Source organism: Colias philodice, chromosome 8, assembly GCF_061535455.1.
Source record: "Colias philodice isolate Cphi_HAF_F1 chromosome 8, ilColPhil1 Martin Lab GWU primary, whole genome shotgun sequence".
Lineage (NCBI taxonomy): Eukaryota > Metazoa > Arthropoda > Insecta > Lepidoptera > Pieridae > Colias > Colias philodice.
Genome location: NC_143093.1, coordinates 11,536,036 through 11,552,205, shown reverse-complemented (window position 1 = coordinate 11,552,205; position 16,170 = coordinate 11,536,036). Strand labels below are relative to the sequence as shown.

General features: G+C 31.6%; 1 protein-coding gene and 1 long non-coding RNA gene across 2 annotated transcripts in view; one reads left to right on the top strand and one right to left on the bottom strand.

The window, feature by feature from the left end:
* The window catches only part of LOC149486837 (uncharacterized), a 332,103-nt gene that overhangs the window by 292,470 nt on the left and 23,463 nt on the right, over window positions 1–16,170 (bottom strand). The window contains exon 2 of the long non-coding RNA XR_016315994.1: window positions 2,827–3,246. This is a non-coding gene — a long non-coding RNA (uncharacterized LOC149486837). The remainder of the gene's footprint in view (window positions 1–2,826; window positions 3,247–16,170) is intronic.
* LOC149486838 (uncharacterized) overlaps window positions 7,829–16,170 on the top strand; it is a 31,386-nt gene continuing 23,044 nt past the window's right edge. Inside the window, exon 1 of the mRNA XM_089698523.1 lies at window positions 7,829–7,970. Coding sequence (XP_089554649.1) covers window positions 7,954–7,970 — 17 coding nt within the window. The 5' untranslated portion in view covers window positions 7,829–7,953. The remainder of the gene's footprint in view (window positions 7,971–16,170) is intronic.

Sequence of the window (16,170 nt, the reverse complement as noted above, 5' to 3'; positions counted from 1 at the left end):
TTACTTCATTAGCTAGAAGCCGTTCAAATTAACTTATAATATAATGAACCCCTTTTATTATGCTAAGATGCCCTTATGTTTGTGTTTTCGCAGTATTTTGGAAGTTAGAGCGGAAATTGTTTAAATTTCCTGCAATGATTACAAAAAAGATATCTCGAAGAAACATAGATCACCATAATATTAGGTTTAAATTTTAAAGTGAAACTTTTATTACATCGCGATCGTCTCAAACTTTTTGGTCTGTGTAGCGCATGTCGCGTGACGGTCGGCTGCCGAGTAGGTATAAAGCAGTGTTCGGAAAGTTTCACTTTTACCGTGGTTTCATAAAACATAATTTATTTATTTTACTTATAGTATTAAAAATTTAAAAATATATTCAAATATATCAGCTGGTAGACACCAGCCGACTGCATTTTCATTATCCTTATTAGAGAGTAGTAAATAGTAAAGTACCTCAGTTAAGTTGTAGATCTAGAAAGCTATTAGCGACGGAAGGTGTAGGATTTATTAGTTTTAGTACCTAACTATGTTTTATTTATACAGGTTGATAATAATTATAATAAATAACTTTTCTTTCTCAAAGAACTTTACTTTCTTATACTATCTTTTCTTATTCGCAGAGAAATTTACTAAAGAACGAAACAACAAAAATTGACTCTACAATGAAAAAATACGAATACAAAATAGGTGCAATGGATAATCCGTTTAGGTTCACGGCAGGTGTCTGAGCGGTAATCGATGTTGTAGGTAATTAGAACTGATGTTACATATTTGTTTTGACTAAATTCACATACGTCATATTTTAAACAATCTAGTTTTCATGTTATGCGTAGGTGTGGTTTTAGAAATGACAAATGGTAAAGATAAGTATTATTTTTAAATAGATTTGCATTACAGAATTCATTGGATAAAGTTATTACATTTGTAGAGTCATAAATGAGTTTATTGCAATTCCATAAATTTGATGAATGTGTTCCTACTTCCTATGGAACGGGCACGTCAAATCAACATATAATAAGAACCTAAGCATTATTTATATCTTCTAATAAACCTGTGCAATATGAATATACTAGCATTCCCGCGTTCCCGTTCCCGTTCCCGTGGGATTTACGGGATAAAACCTGTCCTATGTGATAATCCAAGTTACCCTCTATATGTGTGCTAAATTTCATAGTAATCGGTGCAGTAGTATTTGCGTGAAAGAGTAACAAACATACACGTCATACACGTCCATCATCACAAACTTTCGCATTTATAATATTAGTAGGAATAATAAAAAATATAATAATTTTTTGGTGGACCTGCTTATAGTTTAAAAGTCGACATTTCTAAAATACCTACAACATTCAGCTCACGTGCACATAACTCATACATAGAGCGTCCAGCGCCTCCCGCCGCGCAACTTCCAAGTTCCAACCTAGATATACATCTTGCTATTACTTCACATTTATACATGTACTTTGAAACACGTAGCACAGAGGTGCTAAAGGAAATTACATGTAAATTGTTTCAATGTATTTATTGGGACATAGTACAGTTAAAGGGATTGATTATGTATATGTAATCAATTTAAATAGGGTTTGAAAACGGCAAATTTAGTGCCGCTAAGAGATTAAGTTGCTGACGGTGTAATGTCTCAATCTTCTTGCTAAATGCATCAAAATATGTTTAGCTGTGAAGTAAATAATGGTTTATCTTATCGTAATTTATAATATTTGAATGTATCTACATTAAGCTAGCTTTTCGCTAACATACAATTCACGTTGATTGACGACCATACCAATATTTTCATCCCCTATTTTACTCACATTAAAATTTTGTTTTCTTGAAAATAGTTAAAGTCTATGTTTTCCTAAGATGATTATATCAATTTTTAGCTTAACGCTTTAGACTTGTTTACTTTTGATTTTCAATATAGTGGTATGAATGAGTGCACAATATATGATTGAGGTAAAAATAATCGATAAAGGGTGAGATTCTGAGGGTAGAGTTATCTCTCACACTTCGATTAGCAATGTCAATACTGGAATATCGTAAAATCAGCGCTTTGTGGTTCTAATGGTGTAAGTTGTAATATTTTTACACACATGCTATTCTCTAACAAACAATTTTATTACAAGTACTCGTATCTACACTATATTTAAACCATGCTTAAACAAGCTTTTACATTTGTATAAATGTGTGAACTGTGAATGTTTTATGTTTTACTAACTATATTATATGGATGGAATTTTGTAATGCTACGAAGATGTTACTCAAAAATTTCATTATTTTTGAAAAGAAAGAAAACCAGCTTTCAAAGAATTTGAAAACTAGTTTGCTAAAAGCTCGTTCAAAAAACAACGATACAATAATCTAAGTCTAGATTTGCCATTAATTCTAGATCCATTTAATTCCATTAATTTTAATTCTAGGTGCAGACAGAACTAAATTATCAATAGATTTAAATACAAGTTTTCTATATTTATTAGAACATGCAAGAGACCCACTCCCTATTTTCCAGTATCTAAAACCATAACTTATAGTATTTTCTATTTCCCGGAATAGTAAGCTCGAAACAAATTAAAATTATAAGGAACATGGAACAGCAAGATAAATATCACGACACCTTGTTAATTAATTATTCATAAATCATAATCATGCAATAATTTGATTTAATTAGAATTTATTATAACTGCACATAAACTCAACATGACAGTCATCAAATAATTATGTTCGTAAAAACTTACTTGCGTATACAATGAATTATTATGTGTTAAATGGACAGACTATTATTTCCACATATTTGCCCATATTATTTACTTTATAACTCATAAAAAATTCAACTAAAATAAATATACAGGGTGTCCCACTATTGGTATAGGTACTAAGCGCGAAGGGACTTGTAGTTTTGCATACACTGACCACGTAAAAAATGCTTAAACAACAAAATTACGCCAAAAATTTTATGCTAATTTTTTTCTTATAATCCATGTTTTCTTCTCTAGCTTCGCGCATCCGGCATATAACGCTTCGCTAATGTGAGCATATTGTCTATGAAAACATACTTAAACGATAGCTCACGTGCGGGTGGCAAAGTTGGGTGGTTCGCTGGTTAGGGTTGTACTCAAAGAGTTTTAAGAATTCATCTATTCGAAAAAAAATGTATCTGTAATTTTATAAGTATTTTTTACGTACTCAGCGTATGCGAAACTATAACCTCCTTTGAGCTTAGAATACCGACGGTGGGACACCCTGTATATAGAACTTAAAAGCTTTTCTTTCTAAATACACCAATTACAATAACAATAAAGATCATATTTTTGTTATTAATCCGGAAATCCTCAGAGCTGGTCTAAACCATTTACCTAACCACCATACCTGCCTTATGCCTACGGCAAGTTGCCATATTATTTTCTACCAAAGCTTTCAATTTGGGCGGTCGTCCAACACGCTGACAACTTAGTCATGTTGTTGACCTACTGTAAAATGGCTTTATGAAGTAGTCATTTGTGTACATATTATTACTCACATAAATTATTAGTAAAACTAAGTACAAGAGCCGAAAAATAAATGGTATTATTGGGCAATGGTTTAGTTTGATTCATCTTTCTACATTTATTGAAATTGCATAGAGTTTGTCATTTCCTTAAAATTCGGTTTGTTACGTTTGCCTAATATGGTACCGAGACACCGAGTAACAAACTTTTATTAAAGTAAACAACCAAAAATATCACACAATTAAGTTAGTGGATAAGACGAAGGCGTAGCTGATAGCGCAGTCCCAAAAGAAATGGTAACACCTCCCTTTTTTAGAACCGCCATAGTGACAGCTGTCAGATAATTTGACATCTATATTTGGCGCCAAAAAAAAGAACGGCTTCATACCAGAGATTGAAAATGAAAATAATATGATTGATTCTAGTTTACACATTATAGATAATGGGCTGGACGTGGTCAGTGATTTTTTAATGGCTATTGAAAGTAATCTGTATGCAAATCCGGTAACGGTAGATTGACAGGAATGTGTGGGTGCGTCGGGACACTAATAACTACATTGAAATGTGCTTAGTGGCGGTCGAATTGTGTAAAGAGTAAACAGATAATATAGACGAGCTCGTTCCATTTATCATATAATATGTTACATATGAGAGATGTCTATGAATTAAAAAAATGGCCTGTTAAAAGGCATTTAGGATAATACATTTTTAATAAATATTAAATTATTTACGTTTCTTGTCCTGTGAGCGTCTTTAATGTTTATAAATTTAAAAAATAAATAGGATTAGAACAGGAATAGAAAATAATATGTTGATTAAATAATATTGCACAGTTGACCTGTGTCAATCGACGATTTTGTCGATGCCCGCTTGAAATTCTCTTTTCAGACAGACGGTCGCGTGCTTTAAAATAATTTCAACACCGATATGTATGCACTTTCCCAAGTGTAAACTGTGTTAATGGTTAAATAATGGTACTTATTAAATAAAATAAAACGAGTTCATTTTATATGCACAAGCATTCGTTACTCTTAACTCTAAATAACTGTCATTAGTACTAGTATGTAATTATTTCCACACCTCGACAGAATTGAATGAATGTGAAATAGTGTCTTTTTTTGTTAAACGCGAATGTTAAATATGTAGAACATACGATACTGATTTATTGTAGAAAATAGATCTATTTGCTATTTTGAGTCTTGACGAAATCGGGTCAGTCGTATCGGAGTATTGGATAGGACAAAATCTTCTTATATATAAAATTCTCGTGTCACAATGTTAGTTTGCATACTCCTCCGAAACGGGTGGACCGATTCTCATGAAATTTTCTGTGCATATCGGGTTAGGGCGCGTTCCCACTATGTCGTAACGACTAATTTATCGTTCGACGACTGTCGTCTCTACCTGTTCCCATTATAACGATTGTTTGTCGTCAACATTTTTTATCGTTTAGCGACTGTCGTATCTAGCTGTTCCCATTGGATCGCGACGACATTTTATCGTTTCCTGGCAGTCGCTTTGTCGTTTACACCTCATCAGCAAGCTACAAATCAAGTCGCCTCTGCGTTCGCTTGGTGATTACTAGTGCGTTTACTCTCCTGAGTTCAATGGACGTCATAGAGTTGCCGTCCACGATTTTTTATCGTTTTACGACTGTCGTGCTTGCCGTTCCCACTGTCACGACAAAGTGTCGTCACTGCAAAAACTGTCGTAGACGACAGTAAATTGTGTCGTTCTAAATGTGAACACCTCCATTTAAACATATAAGCCACGACACTTAAAACTACACGATTATCTGTCGTCACGAAACGGTGGGAACGCGCCCTAAGTCTGAGAATCGGCCAACATCTATTTTTCATATGTACCACGGGCGAAGCCGGGGCGGGCCGCTAGTAATTATATATTTTTATTTAGATACATATTATATATGTACTTAAATAGAAAAACCATGCTGTCTGTGCATCGCACTGTTGTGGGAAAAAAAATAGGGATAGTGATGAAAATTTCGTTTTTAACATATAGCAACTAAACAATAAATTTTATTTATTTGTAAGCAGTTAATAGTCTTTTTTATAGTGAAAATTTTTATCATTTTTGATGTTTTTAGTTTATCCATTAGTTGCTGAAGGCTGAATCCCGCATTTAAGACCAAGATAAGAGATGTCACACAAATCATGCTTCACAATTTTCTCTGTCATCCAGTGGAAATCGAATTAAAATTAGTACAGCCTAAAATAGATACTTATTTATATAAAAATATACACTGAGGATACAGACTAGATACTTAAGTAGAAAATCTTCAAAAATGTATGTTTGTATGTGAAAGGAAAGTTCCTATTCCAGGAAAAAGCAAAACCTCTGACTAATAGGTTTATCAATGAGTCATACAAGCTCTTGATATATTATTAAAGCGTATTATTACTTTCTCCATAAGATTTTTGTGATGTCTCTTTGTATATTTTCCTTATACGTTCATCTATATATATAAAACTCAAAGGTGACTGATATAAGGTTGGGTCGGCTAAGATCGGATGTGACATAAGATCGGATGCATGGAATAACTTGCAAACTAGGCAATATTCTCTACTGCTGCCAACACTACTAGATCCGCCATTTTGTTCTGCCCCTCTCTTCACTTTGCGGCCGGCCAGGCAAACTTCTTTGTCCAATTTTTTGAGGAATTTCCTGACCCAATCATTGATGCTCAATGTATGGACGTAAGTCCAGATGGTTTCCTAATGTGAACTTTATTATTAAGCGCATAGAAGTAAAGATACTACATAGTCCGATCTTCGGCCGAACTGTTATTTTCTTCACTATGGTAAGTCGAAAAAAGTCTACTTTTTAGGCTCTTAATTTGCTTAGATAGATAGCATCTACGCAAACCAAAAAATTAGGGGTTAAACAATATTTTTTTGTCATCAATTTACAGTTGACCGCAACAGAAAAACGACATCGAATCATGAGAAATAAAATAAAAAATACAGTACGTATAAAATTTTCGGCAAATACGTCCGATCTTAGCCGACCCAACTATAGTGATCTATCAACGCACAGCCCAAACCACTGGACGTATCGGGCTGAAATTTAGCATGCAGGTAGATGTCATAACGTAGGCGTCCCCTAAGAAAGGATTTTAGAAAATTCATCCCCTAAAGGGGTAAAATAGGGGATAGAAGTGAAACTTTTTATTCCCTGGATGTATTTGCATGAAATTTAGCACACATATAGAGGGTAACTTGGATAAACACATAGGATAGGTTTTATCCCGGAAATCCCACGGGAACGGGAACTATGCGGGTTTTTTTTTGAGAACGCGGGCGAAGCCGCGGGCGGAAAGCTAGTAATATTATAAAGCAGTGGGATAGAGACTCCATAGATACTGCTTTCCGAATCGGTGGTAAATGTAAAAAATATATAATGAGCATTCAAAAGTGCTTCTAGAAGAAGTCTAATTGAATAAATATAAATGTTTCAGTTTGAGTTTGACTTACCTTCCGATTTCATAATTTGACTAGAGACAAGAATGTGAAGAACTTGCAATTTCAATTGATATGCTGATTTGCAGTAAACGGTAAACCCTCATAGAAGTGTCCTGCAGTGGGAATAAAATAAAAAGATGATTTGTTGTTTTCTATAAAAACAATTGAAATAAATGGAAGCGCGAGCGCTTGCTGAACGATTTAATTATTATCTAATATAATAAAAAAAAATTGCGTTTCTTTTTTTAATGTGTACGTACCTACAAAAACTTATTTTTTTTTAATCATTTCATTTGAAGCAAGCTCTATTTTAATTTATGAAATATTTGATACGATTGTGAAAATCTTATCTTTGCGGTTCCGTTCTTATAAAAGATTTTTAATTTTACGTAACCAAGTATGTGTAAGTAAAATTTATTTATTCTCTCTAAAGTAATAAAAGCCTAAAAATAGAGAAATCTGCTAATCATTAGCGATTTAGCCAGTCTTCAAATTAGCCTAGTCTGTAATTTATATAATTATTATTTTGTAGCATATATAGATAAGCGATTATTATCGATCGGCATTTTATTTAATATGCTTAGTGAAAGTGGGTGATATTATAAATATACACTTCAATTATGTTATATTTATCCATGTATTTATCTTTATGCATTCAAAAAGTATCGTATGTAGTGATATCATAAAATTGTTGTTCAAAATACTCTTTACCCATGGTTTAGCGCCAAGATAACTCCATTGTCCGTGTTATTAGATTCCAAGAGGTGAAATTACGTTCAACAATTACGCTGGCCAACGAAAATGCAGTGCAACTGTGCTGTGCAATGCAACCTGTCAAGTTTCAAGTCACAAGTTCAAGAACGCTGGCCGGCAGAAACGTTGCGGCCATAGCGAGCGATACACGCGGGCGCGGGAAATACGTGTTCGATATTTGAAATTGTGTGTTTTTTTTTTTAATTTTCTTCTACGCTGAGGTTGACGGACATTCAACGATGCAGAACCTCATAAGGTGAGTTCATAGACAAACTTTTTTGTGATTTCGGTTTTTTTATGTTCTGTATTTTTTTGCAGATTAGGTAAATCGTGAAAACATACTTATGTAAAGGTTACTTTGATAGTTATTATGTTTTTCAATTTTAAGTTTTTGTGATAATTCAATGTGAGCATTGTGTAAAAAATGACAAGACGATGTTAAGACCAGAAGAAGTGATATCAACAAAAAATATAATAAATCGTCTTCATATTAGGTACTTAGGTACAAAAAAATTCAGTCTAATTTTTTTAACCAACGATCTTATATTTTTTTAAGAATAATAAAATTAATTATAAAACATACTATGGTGTGTCTATGAATATTAATATGTATGAATAGCCATCTATTCTTGATTGTTGTGTACACTAATAAATAATTTATTATTAATTTCACATCTTTAAGCCGCATTCTCACTAGGTGTCAAAACAATGGTGCATGGCTTCACGGACTCAATTCGCATATTTATCGCAAGACGTGATGTGGGAACTCCTAGACCGTTAAGTTTAATGTCCTTATCTATAAATAACGTTAAAAATTACACATAAAATAGCAGTTCTTTAATATTAATTTTATTATCTTTTTTTGTAGTATACAGTCTATGTAATATGTAATTAAAAATATCGCTTAAATTATGTATTTTTATGTATCAGTATAAGTTAAAAAACGTTCAATTACAGCGACTGTAATTTACAGTCTATGTTAATGTCATTAAAAACATCGCTTAAAATATGTATTTTTTATGTATCAGTAGATGAAAAGTTCAATTATAGTTATACAAAAGTTTTATAGCGCAATTTCTTTAAAACGATCCAGTCAGTAATAATAAACAATAATCTTGACCAACATCGTAATAAAATAAATAGGACAGACGGACCTACAACATACTCTCTGTAATATATTATCTTGTATGTGGTGATCAAGTTTTTTCGCCGGAAATCGAAGCCGAGACTCTAATGGACGCCCAGCGGAAATAATGCGATGAATCTTTCTAATACTAGGAAATGAATATCTTTTCAATTATTATAACTGATATCGTTATAAGAATAATTATATTTTCAAATGATTTATGATATTAAAGGGATGGTAATGGTTAATTTTCTATTATTGTAATATGGAAATTTGATAAAAATATATTATGATAGAGCGAGTTTCTTATGGAACGTTTGTTACTTATCACTACAGTAATTGTGGAAAAAAATAGGCAGATCTATTTGCCACATTTTGTGATGTACAGGAACTCTATTTATGTTAATGCGCAATTGTTATTTTGAACTTATATTGAAGTTTATCGAAATCTAAACAATTTTGAATTTTTTTTTGTAACTTTGCGATAGAATTACAACGATATTTGGCACACACATAGAGGGTAACTTGGATTAACATCCCGGAATCTCACAGGAACGGGAACTGCGGGGTATTCTTTGAAAACGCGGGGGAAGCCGCGGGCGGAAAGTAGTAGAAGATAAATTAGAACCTAGGTCTAGGAAAGTAATTAGACTTAGACATAGTACCCAAGACGTAGGCACATAGTTAGATTCCAGTAATTGCACGTCAGCGTGATATATTGTTGTATTTGCGGTTACTCGACCTTGCTTGTTTTTGGTTAATATACGAAATTATATTTAAAGTGACGTTAATAACATTTAACCTTAAATTTAGTGATGTTTTCAAGGAAAAAACTGCTCCAAGGACTGTGTGGAAAAGGCAAATTTAAAGATTTTTTTTCAGGAAAATTTGCATTTGTTGAAAGAAAAATATCATTATTTGTAATAGGGAGAGATGGATGTCGATTATTTAAATTTTATGTTGTTTATTTTTAACTCAATTTCAATGAAAGTATCTATGTATAGATATATGTATGCGGGTATAAATATAAAAATTGAAAATATTTACTTTCTATGACCAAATATTATGAACCTTTGCTCTGTTCAAAATCAACTTAATAAAATACGATACAATCCACAGATAATGAATTAAATATGTATACCAAAGTATACTATGTATTTTTATAAAAAGTCTAAATTCTGCAACATCAAACTAAACAATTTGTACAATTTTCATAGAATATTCCTAATTACATTGAACAAATTAAAAATGTACCCTTCCAGAATCCAGACTATCTAATATAATCGAGATTGTCATCTCAGTCTCTCAAAGGCATTAATGTGATACCTACTGAAGCAACTTTATCTAATTATAATTGTCTGATCGAGCGAGCAAAGTGGGGTGCAATGTTACTCTTTAATGTTACGATTAAATTTTAATTGCGTATTGTATTAGACTTTAGAGGAACAAGATGTCGATGATTAAAACAAGCAATATGTGTTGTTTTGTTTCGGTATTTTATTAAAAGTTATCGTTTACTTTTTTTAGTATGTAATCTGTAAAAATTATAAGGTCTCAAATTGTCTAAAATTTTGTTTATTATAAAATCGGGCTTATTTCTATTCTTATAATTAAATACATAGATACGTATCGTAGTTTGTTTAATAGACACTTGAGCTATCGATGCGTCGCAGTAAATACTGTGTGAACTGTGAAGTGTGATAGCGCTGATTATCAGCCGCTTAACTTATTACACGTCTCTCCATCTTCACAGCCGTGTCGAGATATGCTGTTAGAGGCGGGAAAAAGGGCATATTTGATATAGCTTTTGACACATTAACTTATTTAACTTTTATTCTCAATCGTCAACATATTTCACGTCATTTCAATAGTCAATATCGTCAACAGGGTTCATCCTGTAAAGGTATTTAATATTAATAAATGACATTTATTTCGCGTCCAATGTGAAATGTTATAGGCCGGGTCCACACAGAGCGAGCAGCCTCGCGAAGCAATTGCTGCGCGAAGCACAGCTCGGTCAGTGTGGACGTGTCTCATCACTCTCAGCTGAGGAAAATGCCCGTCATTTTCCTGCGCGGAAAAATGCTTCGTGACTCTGCTCGCTCTGTGTGGACCCCCCTTATAAATACTGCATGTATACTAGGTATAATAACCCTATGCACCAAATAGTAATTACCAAACCTAGCTTAAACATAAGAACGCTAACGGCTAAACATGCCAAGATCTAGCGAATGATGTAGTTTAAAATTGCATAATGGTAACTGGAAGGCGGCCAAGCGCAGAGCTCTGAATATAAGCCACTTAATTTCTCGTAACTGCTTCACTAGGCATTGGAAGTTCATAATTTAGCAGAGGATAGTTTTTAGTTCGTAACTTTGTGTGCAAATGAGGGCTTTAGTGGGCAACACTTATTGCGTTTTTGGAATTTAAAGTAGCTGTTTTTAAAGTTGGTACTTGGTAACATTGATTTTATTTTTTCTTGGTTTTTATACTAATACATATTATGTATGATAACAAAAAAAGTTCTCGTCATTCACGCTAAAAGTTATTTTATGGCCCAAATATGAATTGCGCAATATTTGTGATTTATAACCTTACGAGATTCATAATTTCAATATAAAAAAACAGTACCTATTTCTTGGTTGTTATAAGATATTTTTATGTGCACATTCAAATGGATGAGACTTTGAAAATAACTAACGAAAAACTACAGTCGTAATCGGTGAAATTAACTATGTACTATTTTTTTATATTTACTTTAAAAAGTTTTCATCGATTAAACCGAAGGGATTTTTAAATAAATTTAAACTAATAAGTCCTATCGTTTGATATAATGTAGTGCACGCTAGCAAAAACCACATGAAAAATCTAGTACTTACCCATTAGTATACCTACATAAAAGAAAAATAAATAATAATAGAATAGGTAGTATTCAATGAAATGGTCATTTAATAATCGCTAAGAAATTGTTAGGCTATATATCAATTTTTAATCTAGGTTACCTACATTCTTTAAATAGTCAAGAGGACTTATATTTTGATAAATTATTTGAATTGTTTTAATCAAAAAACATGGAGGTCAATTCGATTTTTTGTATGTATTTGTTTCATCCGATAACTTTGGTAATGAACAAGTTTATATTATATCTGTTTTATTTACATAATATACTAAATCGATAGTTACTTAGTAAATAATTCTTACTTTCAAGTGTTTGGTAAGTCAACGACCTCTTTTTTGGAGTGCAATTATAAATATAAAAATCATAAAGCTAAGTATAAAATTGCAATGAAAAAAATATATTATCGAGAGTATAGTGACGATTGTAATGATAACAAAAAATGTCAACAGTTATTCTGTTAAAGAGTTCGCAAAAAATAGCAATACCAATATTATGTGTATGTCGGAAAGCTTATTAAAATTCCTACACTTTTTTTTAGAAATGGAAGAGTTCTGTCAATTGGCACAATATAAAGGTTATTGACCTTCGATAGTCAAATTGGTGAGAAGGAAAAATTCAAAATTATTCAATTTTTCCATGGCACAGATTATACCAATACGTAGTTTTTTTTTAATTAATTGTTTTTCGCCTTAAACAAAAAAATATTCAATCATCAATTTCAATCAATTAAAAGTAAGCTTTTGTAAGCTTTTGTATGGTTCGGTCACAGCGTTAGTTTTTTTATAATCGTATTGCCAAAATTATGATATAATATGTATTTACATATTTTCAAATTTGTCTATAAAATATTGTTATAATTAGATAATCTACATTTTTAAATATTTTTTTTTAATTTTAAAAATAAAGTTATTTGAAAAGAACGAAATTTCTACAAGACATTAAAATCACAATACCTACAATTAAATTGTGTATACGCGGTGTCTTTATCAATCAAAAGGTCCATTATTTAAGTGTCGCGGCGTTTGGTGTTCCCAGAATTGAGATTAAAAAATTAAAAGAACATCGTCCATGTCAGTGATTGCATGCAACTGTGTCGCCTTTTGAGATGTCAATTAGTCCGGAGGTTAGTTTTTAAAATTTAGGTTAAATTATTACTAGTTATAATGCTTTTATAGAGTAAATAATCCAAGTTTTTATTTTATTTTTTTTTGACAAATATTTTTTTTCATTTTCAAGATTGCGTTTGTAACCAAGCAGTGATATTATTATTTTGTAAACAGCCGAGGTTGATTATATAGTACCTACTACCTACTTATTTAATGTAAGTTACTAGTCAATATCTTAACTAACTCATAAAATTTCAGAGTAATGGCATTGATTTCACCAATCACTGATATTTTTATTTAATCTTACTTTCTCAATACAAATATTTAATCCAATCGCTATTAAAAAAAATAATAAGACAACCAATTGGTTCAAACAAGACAGCTTATCCAAATAGTTTTTGCAACAAAAAATAAAAATATAAGTAAACGTAACCAATCTTTAAATACTTTTACTGATGTCCATGTAATTGCACGGAATAAGAATCGCTACTCAACCTAAATTGTGATGGTTTTTGCACAGATACGAAATTTGCAAGTTAATGTTTAATTTTGACCGTTTTAGACCATTTATACTTCATTCAAGCAACGGGACCGAGATCATTTATATTTTTTATCACAAATTATTTAACAGTTTCTTTTTATTTTAACTTTTTATAATCGATGATAAAATTCTAGCGTCATCGACATTGATTGTATTAAGTAATTTTATGTGCATCTGTTATCTATATGATATACATATATTAAATTAATCATTTATTATGTAATTGCAATTATATTCACATGACCAAGGAGTATATAGACAATAAGTTGTGATTCCTCTGAGTGTGATATAGCGGGAATTAACCATAGCCTATAGAGCGCAGACATTCACAGATTTTAACGATACGCGAAGGTAATTACCCCTCGAAATTGTTTTGTCTTTATGATCTATACTCTATAGTTTATAGCTTCACATGAATGCTTTATACATAATCTATAAAATGTAAACCAACCTGTCTCAGGCACATAAAATGTCTGACTTGTGGCCTCCCCTGAGTATATAATATGTCCTGTGCTTGTGGCCGGCCGCGGCACAGCAGTAAAACAATTCGCACAATGGGTAATTATTAGACACACTGCAATGGGTTTTGAGGTTATAATTTAGAAAAACATATAATTAACCGCTTGGTGTTATTGTTGTCTATTTGCTTCGTTTGGGGTCGTTTGTTTAATGGAATTCTTGTGAGCAGTAGTGAATTGCAATGATGCGAGTTGTAGTTAGTTTTAAAATTTCTTGCTAAGCTATGAGTGCAAGAACTCTGTAGATAAGCATACGCAAACGATTAAATCGATAAACGCATTGATATCTTGTGTTAGATTTAATGTGAGTATTAAAATTAAGGATTTAACTTGTCCTAAGCGTACGGACAAAGCCTTAACTATTGGAAAATATAAATGATTTATTCACAAAGTTGTAAGTTTCACGATAACTTTCAAAGTATATCGTCTCAAGAGGCAATTAGACGTAGTTTTAAAGTATAGTGTAATCGATATACGTGGGGTGTAGGGGGTTAAGATGTCTTGTGGGGGGAGTAGGCCGAGAGCTGGCGGAGGAAGTTATAATCGATATCTATAATGGATTATATTTAAAGCAAATAAAATGTGCAATTATACTCTAGGAGACAAGTGAAGTTTCAAGTGTCTTACAGGCCGTCTGTGCATCGCTGGATCTATATTTTTTTGACACTAGGATGTATAAAAAAAAATCCATAATTTTTGTAATATCATCTTAGCGGAAGAGGTAGCATAATGTTACTATAAGATTGCAAATAATTAACTTTATGGCATTGAATAAACAAAAACAGAGAATACAATACAGCACTCAAACAATGTTAATAACTAATGAAAACAAAAAATAATTGTAATGTATCATTCTAATGATGATGACGAATTTAAAAAACAGCCTTTTCATAGATTAAGTGAGTGAATAAAAACTAAAATCAAATAGTTAATATACATAATACGTATTACTTACTTACTATGAATAAATTTACGTAATTTAATTATGTCATCCAATATTTAGTTTTATAATCCAAAAATATATGAACCGAAAACCAGAATCGACAGAAATGAAATGTGTTTGTTGGACACCTCCTTTTTAAAAAGAATAGGAAAATTCAGAGGCGACGTGGGTTCGAAATTCGAATCCTGTGTCATGATCGATTTTTTCAATTTTTTCATATATTCCTATTAATTATGTACCTAATGTTTAAATGACATAATATTATGAGGAGAAAATTTGCGTTGCAACAGCATTGCGCATTGGAATTAATTGCCTCGTTTTGAATTACATCGCGTCTCCCTTTGTCTATGCCCTATGGCTTACTTACACTTGGATAAAAAGTATTGCTACTGTTTGTTTAAATTTGTGTTAAATGTATTTAAAAATATTATTATCACAGAATATTAAGTGATATTAATCTAGTTGACAGATTAGTATCTATTGTTGTTAACAGAATCTCTTACTTAAGTAATTTAAGGTTTGCTTTTGAGATTATTTTTATTTTATGAGATGATAAATTTCGTTTGAGTTTTGACTTTTGAATATAATGTACAAGCCTTATTGTACACATACTTCTTAAAATTAAATTGTCAAAGCACAAAGTCTTAAATTTTATTATCAAAATAACTGATATTAATTCCCACTGTAGCGACATAAACCACTTCACATTTCGTATTTACTTTATCTAACATTTTTTGTCGTATTCTAAAGCTCCTTTTTTTAGTGTGGAAATAAAAAAAAATCTTTGTTATATGTTAATTTTATTACTTAACCAATTAAAATGTTTTTCATACCTTTAGTTTAAGTTTCTGTTATGCCGTTGCGAATTAAAGAATCGTTAAAAATAATTAAGAATTGTTTTCATATAAATAGGATTAGTCATGTGGATTTTAATCCAGGTCATAGAGACAAAAGAAACTATGACATTAGCGGTAAATGTTGAGACACTAGATCGGAAATACCCTGGGAAAATATTCAAATATTGAGTTAATTGTCTGTTTGAAATAACTGACCGTTATTTTTTTGCTATATTTATTATTTTTTGTCACTAAAGTAAATCTTAATCATAATCTTATATATAAAAATGAATCGCAAAATGTGTTGGTAAGCGCAAAATGTGTTGGTAAGCGCATAACTCGAGAACGGCTGAACCGATTTCGATAATTCTTTTTTTATTATATTCCTTGAAGTACGAGGATGGTTTTTATGTAGAGAAAACGTAAATATGTACCACGGGCGAAGCCGGGGCGGACCGCTAGTACTATTATAAAGGCGAAAGTTTGT